General features: G+C 53.2%; 2 protein-coding genes across 9 annotated transcripts; both read right to left on the bottom strand.

Annotated features, from left to right (window-relative positions):
* Window positions 1–29: 29 nt before the first annotated feature.
* On the bottom strand, window positions 30–9,291 carry Dvl2 (dishevelled segment polarity protein 2). Of its 2 annotated transcripts, none has more exons than XM_006246715.5 (15): window positions 9,023–9,291; window positions 5,189–5,258; window positions 4,768–4,913; window positions 4,562–4,659; window positions 4,297–4,432; window positions 4,057–4,147; window positions 3,870–3,939; window positions 3,645–3,784; window positions 3,490–3,566; window positions 2,615–2,682; window positions 2,148–2,276; window positions 1,943–2,074; window positions 1,675–1,854; window positions 1,142–1,360; window positions 30–1,018 (listed from the first exon to the last, which is right to left on the bottom strand). In XM_006246715.5, the coding sequence occupies exons 1-15, from the start codon at window positions 9,214–9,216 to the stop codon at window positions 570–572; spliced, it is 2,199 nt and encodes a 732-aa protein (XP_006246777.1). In that variant the 5' UTR covers window positions 9,217–9,291; the 3' UTR covers window positions 30–569. The 2 variants fall into 2 exon arrangements, with proteins under 2 accessions (XP_006246777.1, NP_001165527.1); NM_001172056.1 differs by having other exon boundaries at window positions 4,550–4,659; window positions 9,023–9,250.
* A 773-nt stretch (window positions 9,292–10,064) lies between these two features.
* On the bottom strand, window positions 10,065–14,185 carry Phf23 (PHD finger protein 23). Of its 7 annotated transcripts, none has more exons than NM_001399559.1 (5): window positions 13,981–14,185; window positions 12,399–12,430; window positions 12,196–12,288; window positions 10,923–11,754; window positions 10,065–10,814 (listed from the first exon to the last, which is right to left on the bottom strand). In NM_001399559.1, the coding sequence occupies exons 1-5, from the start codon at window positions 14,012–14,014 to the stop codon at window positions 10,600–10,602; spliced, it is 1,206 nt and encodes a 401-aa protein (NP_001386488.1). In that variant the 5' UTR covers window positions 14,015–14,185; the 3' UTR covers window positions 10,065–10,599. The 7 variants fall into 7 exon arrangements, with proteins under 7 accessions (NP_001386488.1, NP_001004272.1, NP_001386489.1 ...); NM_001004272.2 differs by having other exon boundaries at window positions 10,923–11,553; NM_001399560.1 differs by lacking the exon at window positions 13,981–14,185 and adding an exon at window positions 12,965–13,043.
* Window positions 14,186–14,389: the final 204 nt, after the last annotated feature.

The following is a 14,389-nucleotide window of genomic DNA, read 5'->3' as shown; positions in this document are numbered from 1 at the left end:
CTCCCAAAGAAAGGACCCAGAGGCTTGGGGAGTTGCCTCTATTTGCTTTATTTGGTGTTTTATACAAGTGACTAAAATAAATAGAGTAACAAAGGCAGCTACACAGTCCCCAACACACCATCAGCCTCCTTGGACTGCTGTCTAGGGTACCCAGCCCAACCCTTCCTCTTCCCAGGGTACCACTGACCACCACCCACCCTGGCCATGAAGCTGACTAACAACTGGAGGTGGTGGTCATATTCTGGGCTTAGAAGGGACCTAGGAAAGTGTATATGAAGGGACTCTCCATATAAAAGAAGAACTGTCTATTTAAAAAAATACTCCCCCAAATATAAGAAAGTCTATTTTAACCCCCCAAAAAGCTTATAAAAAATAAAGCTAAAAATAACCAAAGGTCCCCATCTACCCCTGAGGAAGGGGAAGGACCAGGCACTGCTGGTGAGAGTCACAGTGGCAAAAAACGTTTTGGTAGGCACCAGCCACCAGGCTGAGCCCAGGCACTAAGAAGAGCACCAAGTTGAAACTTACCAGGCCAAGGGCACAGACCCAATGTGGCCTCAAGATGGGTCCTACATAACATCTACAAAAAACTCACTGGGGTTGCCCATGGCCATGTGGAAGCTCTGACGGCTAGCTGTCAGTTCTGGGGGCACAGAGCCCAGGTCTCTGACTGGAGGGGCACCAGGGGGCTGTACTGCTGTCGAGACAGGGGGTGGGGGTGGAGGCATCATGACTACCATCATGGGGTTATAGGGGAGAGCCATGCCAGGTGGAGGTCCATAGGGATGGAGGCCTGGGAGAGCTCGGAGGTTAGGAGTACCACCTGCTGAGCCCCTGGATGGAGGGGGTCCACCATCACCAGTCCCACCAGGTTCCCCACCCCGCCGAAGGCTGCCTCCCCGGCTGGAGAGTTCAGACTCACTGCCACTGCCAGACTTTGACTCAGGGGCCCGTTCCTCAGGCCTCCCTGTGCGCCCGGCCCCCCCATCACTTCTTGTTGACCCACTGCTCCGGCTCCCTGTTGGAAGGGGGAGGGAATGAGGGAAATGAAGTTCAGCCCTGGACCCATGCCCTGCTCTTGCCTCTCCTCCCTGAACCCCTCTACTTGTGCCCTCTTTCTCTGGCTGTATTGGTAACTTACCCTCACTGTGCTGGCTGCTGGCACTGCCTCCGCCATAGCTGTAGGACGAAAGCTCATGATAGGGCGGAGGCTGTGGGCTGTAGGGGTGCGGGGCTGGGTATTGGTAGGAGAAGGTAGGCAGCAGGGGCCAGGGAGTAGCTCCAGGAAGAGGAGCCAGAGTATCCTGGTCTGAAGCCCCACTGGAACCATCGTTGTCATTCAGAGACAGGTTAACTAGGTCTGGAAGGAAATGAAAGAGAGGTCCCTGCTTGAGGAGGCCAGGACTCCTGAGGACAGAGAAACCAGGGGCCATTTCCCCAGAATAGAGAAGCCAAAGAGATTCTGATGGCTTAGGACAGGAAACCCTGCTGCCCTTGCAGACACAACCAGGGCGATCGCCACTAGCCCAAAAATGCCTCTGTGAGACTCACAAGGAAGCATTCCTTCCTTGGGGATACAGCTCTGGTACCTCGCTTATTCAGCAGTACAGGGGCATAGACCAGCCTAGGGCTGGCTGCCAATCTGCTATCCCACAGCCAGATCTGCTGACTTACAACTCTCGCAGCCACCACTGAGGTCCCCGAAAACATAGTAGCACTGCTCAGAGAAAGTAATCTTGTTGACAGTGTGCCGGATGAGTCCCGCCTTCAACAGCCCACTGGCGTACTTGCGGGCCTCCCGGCGCTCAGGAAAGCCTTCCACATGGTGATACAGCCAGTCTACCACATCCGAGCCTGGGATCAAACACAGTGCCGAGAGGTCAGATTCTCCTCCCAACTCCTCCCTCCTTCCCATGCCACATTGCTCAAGGCCTGGGAATACCTAGAAAGGCGTTTGGGATGGTGATCTTGAGCCACATGCGGTCCCGGACTTCAAGCCCAGACTCTGGGGCTGCCATGGCCTTGGTCACAGAGGCCATGTCCATGTGGACAGAGAGACCCCGGCCTTCACAGCCTGACAGAAGAGACAACAGAGAACTCAAGAAAGGTGCACTCCCATGGGGAGGTCGGGGAGGGGAGAGGCTCACCATCAGGCAGAGAGGAGCCAGATGTGATAGTGCTCATAGATGAAGAGCCGGGGTAAGCAGGGAAGGCACCGGTTAGCGCAGCTGAATGGGACACCCAGGCAGCTGGATCAATTGGCTGTATGGGCTCATCTGGTACAAAATAAAGTAAAATAATGACCAAGATGATCACTGCTCAATCAGAGAAAACTAGTCCTATCTGTTCCAGAATTAAGACTCCTGTCCCTCCTCCCTCCCTTGGCCCTCCTGAACCCATTCTCTACAACTTCTGGCTCTTCTAATCTTTTTGTTCTTGTTTGGTTGAGACAGGGTTTCGCTCTGTAGCTCAGGGTAGACTGGAACTCACTATACAGTCCTAGGCTGGCCTCAAACTTCTAGAGACCCCGTCTTAGCCTCCCAAATGCCAGGATTACAAGTTTGAGGCGCGTGCCCAGGCTCCCCAGATCTCTTAACTTCAAGGCATCACTCACTTCGGGGGAGGGTGAAGTAGGCCTGGGGAGAGGGATCCCAACACTTGGCCACGGTGAGCACGATGGGGCTGTGGGGAACAGAAGACCAGTTCAGTAGAGGCCTCCGGAAGCCCGTGGCCTGATGGTTGGAGGACTGAGGACATAAAGGTGGAGAAGAAAGGAGCTCTCACAACTGGGCTTGAGAGTGTGAGGGTGAAGGCCTCCACAGTGTGGATGACTCACCTACACTCAGAAGTTAAAGACACTGCTGCGTGAAACAATGGAGCACACGCTGTACAGCTCATTCACAGGAAGCCTCAAACAGGTAACACCACACCATCTTGTTCCAGGACTCAGGCATGGGTGGAAAACCATTAAAGGTTTTCTTGACCAAAGAAGCCAAGACGGTAATTACCGTCAGTGAGGAGGGTGGGAGTGGAAAGGAGCACACAGTGGGTGGCCTTTTCTGAGGTACTCACCCACACCTGTTTCATGCTTTAGTTTGAAGTGACATGCCATCGAGATTTGCAATTTTGGGAGGTTTTTTGTTTTGTTTTTAAAGACTTATTTATCTTATGTATACGAGTACACTATAGCTATCTTCACACACATCAGAAGAGGGCATCAGATCCCATTACAGATGGTTGTGAACCACCATGTGGTTGCTGGGATTTGATCTTAAGACCTTTAGAAAAGCAGTCAGTGCTCTTAACCCCTGAGCCATCTCTATAGCACTGGTTTTTTGTTGTTTTTTTTCTCCACTATGTAGACCTAGCTGGTCTGGAACTCACTATGTAAATCAGGCTGTCCCAAGCTTAGAAAGCCCAACTCTGCCTGGAGTAACATAGTCTGTGTACAATGTCGAGGCCTAAGGAGCAGACGCAGCACAGACTTACCCTGGCTTGTGTACAATGTCTCTCAGCACCCGCACAGCATCGTCATTGCTCATGTTCTCAAAGTTCATGTCGTTTACCTGCAAGGAAGGGCAGTGGGTCACAGGCAGTGTGCAACAGGCAGAGCCTCTGCCCAAGCCAGCTGCCAGTCAACACACCTGCAAAAGCATGTCTCCAGGCTCGATCCGCCCATCTGCAGCCACCGCTCCCCCTTTCATGATGGAGCCTATATAGATGCCTCCGTCACCACGCTCGTTACTTTGGCCCACAATGGAGATACCCAGGAAGTTGTATTTCTCTGTGGAGGGAGGCCATATGAGGGGACTGAGCCCCAGAAACCCTGAGACCCTCTCCTTCCCATCTGCCATCAGGACCCTCCATACCCATGTTGAGTGTGACTGTGATGATGTTGAGAGACATTGTAGAATCTGTGACACTGCTGAAGGATGAGGTCTGCAGAAAGAAGACAGGGAAGATGTGAACTGCTCCCCATCAACAGAGACATAAGCCACAAGCCTGTGTCAGAGGGCCAGCTAAAGTAAAGCCTACTTCTCCCAAAAGAACCCTCACCCTCTCCATGCGTGGCGGCCGCTGCTTCCTTCGCCTTCGGTGGCGCTTGAGGAGGCGGGAGGCACTGCTCTGCTCAGTGGAGCTGCTGAACCTGATAGCAATTGAGAGAGAAGCAGAGCATTTGGGGGTGGAAGTGGTCAGGGAGTCACAGGAAACAAGAAGATTGGCTAGGAAGGAGGGAGGACAAGGGGCGAGCGCCTCGGGCGAGGGCGGGCAGAGGAGAGATGTGTGAAGCCATACCTACTCATGCTGTCATCCTCATCTGAATCTCCTAAGCTGGTACTTTCCAGTTCGCTGGTCATGAGGGTGGAAGAGCTCTCATACCCAGCCAGGTGGCGCTCCAGCCTTGAGGGGACGCCAGGCCTGTGGCCACCAGCTGTGTATAAACAAACGTGTCAGGAGCCAGGCCTCCCATTCTTCATGCTCGGCATGCTGAGGCTTGCCTCCCTGCCCAGCTCACAGTCTACCCTGCCTCCAGGGCCTGACCCCTCACCGCCATGCTCACTGCTGTCTCTCCTCCTAGGTCGGTCTCGTCTCAGTGATACGACGGATTCAGTTTCTGTCTCAGGCTCTAGATTTTCATGGCTACTGGATACATTAGGGCTACACAGGTAGAGAGAGTTTCAACCAAAGTCAGAAGGACAGAGCACCGGATCCTCAGTCTCCCCTCTTCGCTCCCCTCCCCTGGATTCAAAACCGTAAAAGACTCACTGGAAGGATGGAGGCCTTGAGTCCCCAATGCCACTGGTCCTTTCTGGTGGCAAAGGGGGTAATGGTGGAGGTGGAGGAACCAGTTCTGTCCGAGACTCATGGGCAGGGGGCGCTGTCTCAGGCTGGGGGCTCTCTGATGACACCAGCTAGGGGAGTGTAAGTGAGAAAACATGGCTCCACTGGGAAGTGCTTTACGAGAAAAGAGTAAAGGAAGAGGACCAGAAAGAAAGGGAACAGGGTCCCAGAGACCTGGGCCAGTATGCGAGGCTACAGGAAGAAAAGGCTGAGGAATGCTCACTGCATCCACAAGTAGAAAAGAGGGAAGCCAGGGCCACCAGTGACTGAGCATGCGGGGGTGGGGGTGTGTGGGGTGTGCCGAGATAGACTGAGGTTGGAAGCAGCTTGGTAACGAGTCCCTTACCCAGGAGACAACCCTTCCATTGAAGCAAGGTAGGCGGGCACTGTCGTCAGAGATCTCTTCCTTCACCACCCTGCAGAGAGAGAAGAGCCATTACTAAGAGCCAGGTGTGATAGGGTACACCTTCAACTCTAACACATGGGAGGCCGAGGCAGGAGGCACTCAGTGAGCCAGGGTTTTACACACACACACACACACACACACACACACACACACACACACACACACACACACACACAGAAGCTGGATGGTGGTGGCACGTGCCTTTAATTTCAGCATTCTGGAAGAAGAAGTAGGTAACCTGAGTTTGAGGCCAGCCTAGTTTACAGAGAGAGAGAGTACCAGGACAGCCAGGGCGCCACAAAGAAACCCTGTCTCAAAAAACAGGGAGAGGGGATTAGTAAGGCTAAACTGGTCACCCCCATTCCGAATCTCATTCCAAGTCTCTCCCAATCTCCATCCAGTCCAAGCACAGCAGAGTTAGTGTGTGTGTGTGTGTGTGTGTGTGTGAGAGAGAGAGAGAGAGAGAGAGAGAGAGCCAGCGAGCTGTATCCCTGAGAGAGAGAGAGAGAGAGAGAGAGAGAGAGAGAGAGAGCCAGCGAGCTGTATCCCTGGTTGGCCTCAAACTCATAGAGATCTGCCTGCCTCTGCCTCTCCATCCTGGTATTAAAGGCATATGTCACCAAAACTAGCTATGCCGCATGGCTAGCATGCCTCACCATGCCTGGCTCCTCTGCTTTTACAGTGAAGTAATCCCAGACTCTCCTTATTTTATCCCAAGACCCCCTCCTCCCCCACTCATCTGTAGAGGCACAGTGCCGCTAAAAAGACTTCTTCCCATTTGATCCAAACCTCATAGTACCACTCCAAATTCCCTCTGGGACAGTTCCCAACAACTGCTCCAGATACCTAACTTAGGAGTCTGGCTGGCAGGCAGCCTAACCGTCTCTGTCCTACACATCTGTCCCATAAAAGCCTCTGGTCCTCATGTAATCTGCTGCTGTTCCTCTGCATTTTAGTTCTCTCTAATTCACATCCAGAACCTGCCCAAATGTGTGGCTTTTGCTGGGTACAAACACACTAAATGCAACAATAATACCCCATGTGTGGAAAGCTCCCACGAATAGAGGAAGCTGGGCTTCCCATTTCCGGCTGCCTCACCTCACTAAGCAATCTGCTCAGCCTGAAAAATCCCAAAGCCCAGCCTCCCACAGGTTCCTGCAGTGGACTAGGCTTGTTCCTTCTCATACCCATGAGAAAGTGTCAATACCTATTCTATTCCACAGGTGTCCTGGGTGTGCGCACAAGCCCTCACCTTTGTAAGCATTAGCAAACACAGACGAAATGTGAGCCACAAACCATTCTTTCATATACACAATAACAACCTCACCCTCAAAGTAGAAGTTCTTGGGGGTGGGATGGGGGCTAGAGGATTGGCTCAGTGGTAGAGCACTTGCCTAGGAAGCGCAAGGCCCTGGGTTCGGTCCCCAGCTCCGAAAAAAAGAACCAAAAAAAAGAACCAAAAAAAAAAAAAAAAAAAAAAAAAAAAAGCACTTACAGTTCTAGCAAAAGGCCCAGGTTTGGTTCCCAGCACCTACCTAGTGGCTCACAACTATCCATAATTCCAGTTCCAAGGGATCTGACTTCTTTCTTCTAACTTCAGAGGTACTGGGCATGCATGGCACATAAATACATCTGTCCGATTAACTCCAACCTAATATACTCTGGGGGCTTGAGTATAGGCCTCATGAATACATCTGCTGTCAAGACAACACAGCCCTATCAGCACTGATCTACTCAGCATAACTCTTCCTAACATAAACCAACCTGGCATGGCCCTGTCTCCTCTAAAGCAAGCAATTTCCTATCACTATAATCTAGTCTATGAACTAGTTAGCCTCAATACTAAATGAAAATTACCAGTCACCCAGAATGTACCATGTGCTGTGCACCTAAATTAAGCATTCTGCACTATGATTATCACCGTGCCACAGATGAAGAAATCAAAGCACAAAAGCTAAATAAATTGCCCAAAATTATAATGTAAAAAGAAGAACTTTGATGGAAATCCAAGACAACTCCCTAGATCGCATCACTTTCTCAAAGTCGAACAGTCTTTAATGAGGGTCCAGTCTATTCAAGTAGCAGAGGGGGATGTGCTCCAACCCAGGGACTTTCACAGGTAAGAAGTCCCTTCCCTACCCAGGTGGTAGGTCACCTTTCTCTCCCCAGGACCCTACTATCCCTGCTTATAAACTCAGGACATCCCAGCCTAATGCAGTCTGAGCCAGGAGACACAGAAGGCTGTCCCAACAGCTACAACAACAGAAGGCTGCCGTACTCTACCATAATTACAGTCCCAGTCCAGCCCAGGATCACCCAGAACATCACAAATCACCCCAAAACCCAATCTTTTCTGGCATAGCCCCCAGTGTCTCCATACTAGCAGTCCTCTACACCAATATTGATTACAATACCCCGTTCTGCTGTGATGTAGTGGTACCACCAGCCTATCTGTCCCCATTTGTCCTGTCTTATAACATAATAAACCTAGGTCTGGACCAGGCATATTGCCACACATACCTAGTTCTAGCATTCTGGATGCAGATGTAGTGGCAGGACTGCTACAAGTTCAAGACAAGGCGGTATGTTCTAGTTAGCTTCAGTAACAGAAGGAAGTTCTGGCTTAGCAGTAGACTGACAGGCTCAGCAGAAGACTGGAGTTCAATTCCCAGCACACACAAAGTGGCTAGCATATGCGAACTCCTGTTCTAAGAGATGTCATGCCATCTACTGGATTCGGTGAGCACTGCATGCCGTGTGGTACACAACTATGCATACAGAACACCCAAAAACATAAAGTATCTTTGGTTTGTTTTGCTTTCAGACAAGGTTTTTTTGTGCAGTCCTGGCTGTCCTGGCGCTAGCTCTGCAGAACAGGCTGTCCTCTAATTCAAAGATCTGTCTGCCTCTGTTTCCCAAGTTCTTGGATTAAAGATGTACACACTACTACTAACTTTCATATAAAGTATCTTTTAAAAAATAAACAAACAAACAAACAAACAAAAAAATCCTCCAACTCTCCTCGGTCCCGGAAAAAAAAAGGTTCTGGCCCTAACAGAAAATAAGAACCCAGAAGAGTCCAGATTAGTACATGCTTTGCTAGAAAAATCTACTTCAAGACAGCCTAATATATCCCAGTAGAGCTCTCTCCGCATTATTACGGATTACACCGTCCCGAAATACTATGGAACCTAATTAATAAGCCTAACTAATAGCCTAAATTGTCTCACTATAGCCCAGTCTACATAAAGACACTGCATGCCAAGCATATTGGCTCACACCTGTTAATTCCAGCTCTGGAGGCTGAGGCAGGAACTCCGTGAGTTCGAAACCAGCCTAGGATACAAAGAATAAAGCCCTGCCTCAAGACAAAAGAACAAATCAAAACAAGCAAACAGAAAAAGAAATTACAAGCATCTCTATACACTCATGTGCAGACGTCTGAGAGCGTACCAACTTACCAAACGATAGATGATTCTAGCCTCAGCAGCTTAGAATAAACTCAAGCATCACTAATTTGCCTTTTGGCTAAAATCACGGGGAGAGAATGGCCAAACAAACCAATGTTCCCCATTTTTCCAACCTAAATTTCTCGCCTCTGGTTTGCTAAAATTCAGCCCGTTCTTCTATGTGTCCAAATATAACCGTGTTTGTCTTGGGATGGGCTTTCTACCTTAGCACAGTACAATATGCTATGCTCCACTACAGGCCTCAACATCTCCCAATCCACACCAGCACACCCACCGTCCTTCTCAGTCTAGGCCTCGCGCTTACCCAAAATCCTGATCCATAGACTTGAAAAAGTACTTAGCGCCCGCGGGCCGCTGCAAAACGCTCTTGAAATCGCCGAGCGTGATGCGCTCCGCCGGGACAGGGATCTTCACCAGGTAAGGAGTCTCTTCTTCATCCAGATGGTAAATCACCTTCGTCTCGCCTACACCACCGCCCCCCGCGCTGCTGCCCGCCATGGTCTCGCTCACGCGCTCCCGGGCTCAGCCGCCCACCCAACAGGACTAGGCGCCCCCGCCGCGCCTGCGCACACCCGCAAACTGACGCGCTAGCGCCGGCAGTGCAGGGCCAGTGCGGAAGACGTGTCCAAGGAGGATGGCGTGGAACAGCGGTCTGATCGAGAAGAGCCGTGTGGCGAGACTCAAAACCTAGACCCCACAGACGAGGGCCACTACCACCACGGACGTCGCGAGCAGCACCGAGGTCCCCGCCCACCTCTCCCCATGCCACGTGACCCAAGCCCGCCCACTTTGCGCAGCGGACTGTCCTTCACGTGACTTCCTTATGTCACGTTACTACAAGCTCCACCTAGACACTCACGTGACCACTGCCTTGAGCAACGGTCTTCAGCCCTAGACGACTCCGCCCCCAAAACGTGTAACACCCCCTCCCCCGCCAAGCACCTTAGCAAGCTTCTACTCTCTGGAATGCTGGCAACTGGCCCCCACTTTGCTTTACTCATCTGAGGCTCAAGGGACCTCAGTTAGCAACTATTAGAGGGGCGTGAGTTATGGGCTGTTAAGTGAGAATCTCAACTTAAGCCCTTAGTGTAGGTAGCTCCTAGACTGTACTTGGGATGAGAGAGCTGAAAGCTTCTCCTTTAGAGATTTGATTTATCGTGGAAGGTGGTGATGAGGGGCTTTAGACAGGGTCTCCTAGAGTCCAAGCCAGACATAGCCCCTAAATTTTCCACCTCTACAACTGTGAAATTACAGCCCTGGACTTAAGAGTGGGCTTCAGCCCCAACTCTACCCAAAGTTCCACCAGGTTTCCCAAAGATCCCCTCCCCAAACAGGACAACAAGGGCTGTAAAACACAAGAGCCCACTCTGCTTTATTTACAACACGTAGGCCGTCTGTACAAGCAGCCAGCCGATATTATTAAAAACAAGGCGAGTGATAATTGACACCTTTTTTGCTTTCCTTCCTCACTCCACCAGGCTTTGGTTCTCCACCTTTGAGCAACCTCGCTCAAATGGGGGAGCCCAAAATTAAAAATACATCCGGTGTAGAAGAAAGTAAATGGAAGAAAGAAGAAATGTGAGGAAGGGAGTGCTGTATTTACACTACAGTTTCATAGACAACTATCCCATTACAGCCCAGTTTGAGCCCTGGCCCTGAAAGTGAAAAGGGTGGAGGGTTCACTGGACAGAGATTTTTGTCTACAGATCCAGCCTCCCCTAACCCAATTGTAATGGGTCAATTTCAAGTCCACGGAGCAGGTAGGACACCTCTCCCTTGGGAATTCTGGCCCTCAAGTGGGGACACCTTCCTCAATCCAAGGGAAGGCTGGAGACTGAGGCTCAGTTCCCATGTCAGAAGTTCCAGCCTTAAACAGTGACGTCAGGGTTCTCCAGATTTGGGAAGACCCCCTAACCGCCGGGCCTCTGGCCGAAGTTCCTTGCATTTCTGGCAATAAAAGAAGTCAGGAACATTGGTCTTCTTAATCTTAGCACAGGAGAGGTGGATCCATGTCCCACAGAGGCTGCACTCGATCATGGGCCGCCCAGCAAAGGGCTTTCTGCAGTAACATGTGATCAGATCCCATGAGTCATCACCTGGGGGGAAAAAAGTCTGTTTAGTGTTCTGCTTCAAGGCTTAACTCATAACAGCCCCCAAGCCCATCACCCCAGCTTCCCATGCCGGGGCAGCCCTACCCTTCTCACCTGATTCTACCATGATGTCCTCATCCATGACCCGCATCTCTCCTTCACTGGAGCTGCCATCTCCATCTTGGCTTGTTTCTGTGCTGCCCGCATCTTTGCCTTCACTGTCAGTAGGGGGAGCCCCTTCAGGGTGCACTGTAACAGGGGGCCTGGGGGCTTCAGGGGGTGTTGGGAGCACAGGGGCTGGAACTCCACCACCACCCACCACTGTCGTCTCTTCCTCATCGTCTTCCTCTTCTTCCTCTTCCTCCTCCTCTTCAGAGTCTGTATCACTGGGAGGAGCCCTAGGAGGGCCAGGAGGTGGGAGTCTATCCCCCCGGTCGGCCTTTTTCAACTTCCGCTTCTTGCTCTTCTTGATTCGAGACCGTTTTTCCCCATCCCCAGGAGCTGGCCGAGGTCTCCGAAGCACCCCAAAGCCAGCCCCACCTCCTGGTCCCAACTTTCTATTCTTTCGGTCCTTCTTTCGAGGCTGGGAGAGGTCCCCCTGGGACAGTGGCACTGGGGTGAGAGCAGCAGGAGGCCGGGAGGTCAACGATGTGGGAGACAGTGGAGATGCCACTTTGGGCCCATCCAGATCAAACAGAGAGTCCTTGAGCTTCATCTTCTCAAGCAGAGTAGCACTATCAGGGGCCTGCAGACGAGAAAAAGTGGACCTTGGGGGTCCTGGCTGGGTAGGACCTGCTTGAGCTGCCCTTCTCTTTGATGATTTTGCTTTCTTAACAAAAGTCTGGATAGTTCGAAGGTCCGACGGGGCTGAGTCCCAGCCATCACTGTCTGCTGCACTCTCACCTCGTAATGGAGAGCTAGAGCCAGAAGCTGGCCAATCGCTTTCCTTAAAAGGAGGAAGAGACTAGGGTCAGCCGGAGTCTAGTGACAGCTCAGCCCTGCCACATATCCAGCACAAAAACCAGGAACTAGAAGTTTCCCGACCCCAAACCTGACATGTGCTGCTCTAACCGTATCTTCCCCCGAGGCCACAGCTGTACAGGATAACTGTGTTTCGGTATCTCATTTGCTAGGACACTCATCTCCCTCCAACTTACCTGGAAACACTTAGTTAACAGCCACTCAAAACCATTAAAAAATCTTAACCAACACTCCGAATCTTTGTTACTGCAGTTCAAAGCACTACTGCGGTTATTCCATCCCTCCAAACCAGCTTTCCCACCACAGCCCTAAGGGCCTCTAGTTTTCTTAGTCTCACATATTACAGTAGGGTCTTCCTATAAAGTAATTCACTCTGACCCAAGTCAGCTACATTCCTGTTCCTTACCCCTTTGCTAGGGGGGATGTAACCAGCATAGGCCAAGACAAAACTGCAGAATTTGTTGAAATCCTCAATTGTTCTCCGCCGCTTCTCCGGTGGCTAAAAGGAAAGACACATATGATCACACGGAAGTCAGGCACGACTGTTAAAGGAGCACTCCCAAAACCACAGCCCCTAAATAGGCAGTGTACCGGTATGGGACAGCTCACCTGAGTCTCGGGCTTAAGAGTCGGAGGCGGATCTGTGAAATCAATAAAAGCTGAGTCAAGGCACTAGAAAAGAGTCTGTGTAAAATCCTACCTCTAAACCTTGGAGTTCCCGACCTAATCCCATCCACTGTTAGGTCGCCTGGCCAGGCCAGCCAGCCCCCAGCTGTGCCGGACCCGCCCCTGCTCCCCCTTCCGCCCCGAGGGGCGGAGCCTGGGCGCGGCGCCCTCCCGGGCCTCGCTATAGCGCTCCCCTTCCCCCAACCAGAGGCCCGGCGCCCCGCCCCCTCCCAGCCTCTCCAGTCAACTCGGCTCTCTTGGCGCCCCACCCCGCCATACCGCTCCCGGGGCGAGACCAGGCCACCGCCCGCCCCCGTCCTTCACACGCGCCCGGAGCCCAGAGTTCCTAGCCGGCCGCGCTCCACTGCCCTGGGCCCTCCAAGACCGCACACGCCGCCTGCCCGCCCCCAGGGTCCAGGATGACCACGCTGAACTGCTCCCCGCCCTCCGGCCGCTTCTACTCGAACACGAGGCCGGGCGCGCCCCTCACCCCCACCCAAAACACACACACAGGCTCACACTCCCGACACTACTTCGCGTCCGGGACAGGCAAAGAGCTGCAGCCCGGACACAGCCCCTCCTGCCCCCCCACCCCACCCCGCGGCCGCGCTCCCCACAATTTCGCTGTCCCTCCGCCCCCATCCGGGGCTTTAGCCCCTCCCTCCCCGTCTCGAGCTCTTCGGGCTCCCCGCCGGGCCCCCGGGCCCAGTTCCGAGCTTCTCCGGCCGCCCCCCTCCTGCCCCCGTACTCAGCGAGTCCCTTAGGCTACGGACCCCTAAACTCTAGCCCCCGGTCACCATCCAGCCACTCCACAGAAGGCCCCCTGTCGCCGCCGCTGCCCCCCAATACACTCCACAACTCGCAAGCTCTTGCCCTAGCCGACCAACCCCCCCACCCGCGCAAGTTGCCGGTCTTAACCCCCCCCCCTCGCCCGGCCGCCCCTACAAGTACCGGGCTAGCCTCGCTTCCCAGTTATCTGGCCCCACAACTACCCCTCAGTATCGAGCTCTCTACCGGAGACAATACCCAGACCCTCTCTTCACTCCACAACTACCTGCCCACCCCTCCAACAATCACCAAGCTATCTCTGGCGGCAACTACTAGGTGCTCAAGCGACACCGTCACAAACTCCCCCACCTCGGCCAACTACCGGGCCCCTCACTCAATCCTCTTCGTGCTCCCTCAACTACTCTCCGGCAACCAGATTCCCTCAGCCTCTCTGTCTCGGAGCGCCAACCAGTCCGAGCGAGGCCTTTCAGCCCTTAGTCCCCGAAGCTAGGTCTCCAGCGCCTATCCCTAGACACCCCACCACCACTATCCACACCGTGCCTGATGTCTAACTATCCCGACCCAGTCTCCCACTCCTCTTTCTCCAAGGTATCGCAACTCATCGCCCTTCCACCTCAAGAGCCAGGGCCCCGACCCCTTTTCCCGCACTCCTCTGCTGGGTGCCGGGGCTCGACCTCCAACTTTGCCCATTGAATCCTCACCCGCTCCCTGTCCTCTGTGCCTATGGAGAGCTTACCTTCGGGACTGGGCTCCGCCATGGCTTCCAGCATCGCCCCCTCCCCTTCACTCGGTCCGGCGACCCCCTCCTCTAAGCCGGGATTCCCGGTGCTGCCTTGGGTGCTCCGTGTTTCTACTGCCTCGCTCCACCGAAGTGTCCGCCTTGGCGCGGTTGAGACTCCAGTCCGCTACCGCCTCCTCCCTCTACCACTGCCTCCCGCACTCCCGGACCGGGCCCCCTCCCCCCGCACCGCCGGCCGCCTGCTCCCTCCTCCTCCTCTCTCCTCCCTCCCTTCTCCCCCTCCCTGCCGGCTCTGTCGCGCAGTGCACCAAGGGATTTGTAGTCTGTGCAGGGGCAGCGGAAAGGGGCATGCAAGATCCTCCGGAACTTCAGTTCCCAGTAAGCCACGGATTGGCGCAGGCGCAAT

This window comes from Rattus norvegicus, chromosome 10 (assembly GCF_036323735.1).
Source record: "Rattus norvegicus strain BN/NHsdMcwi chromosome 10, GRCr8, whole genome shotgun sequence".
Lineage (NCBI taxonomy): Eukaryota > Metazoa > Chordata > Mammalia > Rodentia > Muridae > Rattus > Rattus norvegicus.
The sequence above is the reverse complement of the archived record's forward strand: the minus strand, read 5'-3'. Positions and strand labels throughout refer to the sequence as shown.

Coding starts and splice junctions, on each gene's coding strand:
- Dvl2 (NM_001172056.1), bottom strand. CDS start 9,216: ATGGCGGGCAGCAGCGCGGGGGGCGGTGGTGTAGGCGAGACGAAGGTG. Junction 3,785..3,869: donor CACAGTCACACTCAACATGG/GTATGGAGGGTC, acceptor CTCCCTCCACAG/AGAAATACAACTTCCTGGGT. Junction 2,683..3,489: donor GACATTGTACACAAGCCAGG/GTAAGTCTGTGC, acceptor TGTTCCCCACAG/CCCCATCGTGCTCACCGTGG.
- Phf23 (NM_001399559.1), bottom strand. CDS start 14,014: ATGCTGGAAGCCATGGCGGAGCCCAGTCCCGAAG. Junction 11,755..12,195: donor ACATCCCCCCTAGCAAAGGG/GTAAGGAACAGG, acceptor CCTCCTTTTAAG/GAAAGCGATTGGCCAGCTTC. Junction 10,815..10,922: donor GGACATCATGGTAGAATCAG/GTGAGAAGGGTA, acceptor TTTTCCCCCCAG/GTGATGACTCATGGGATCTG.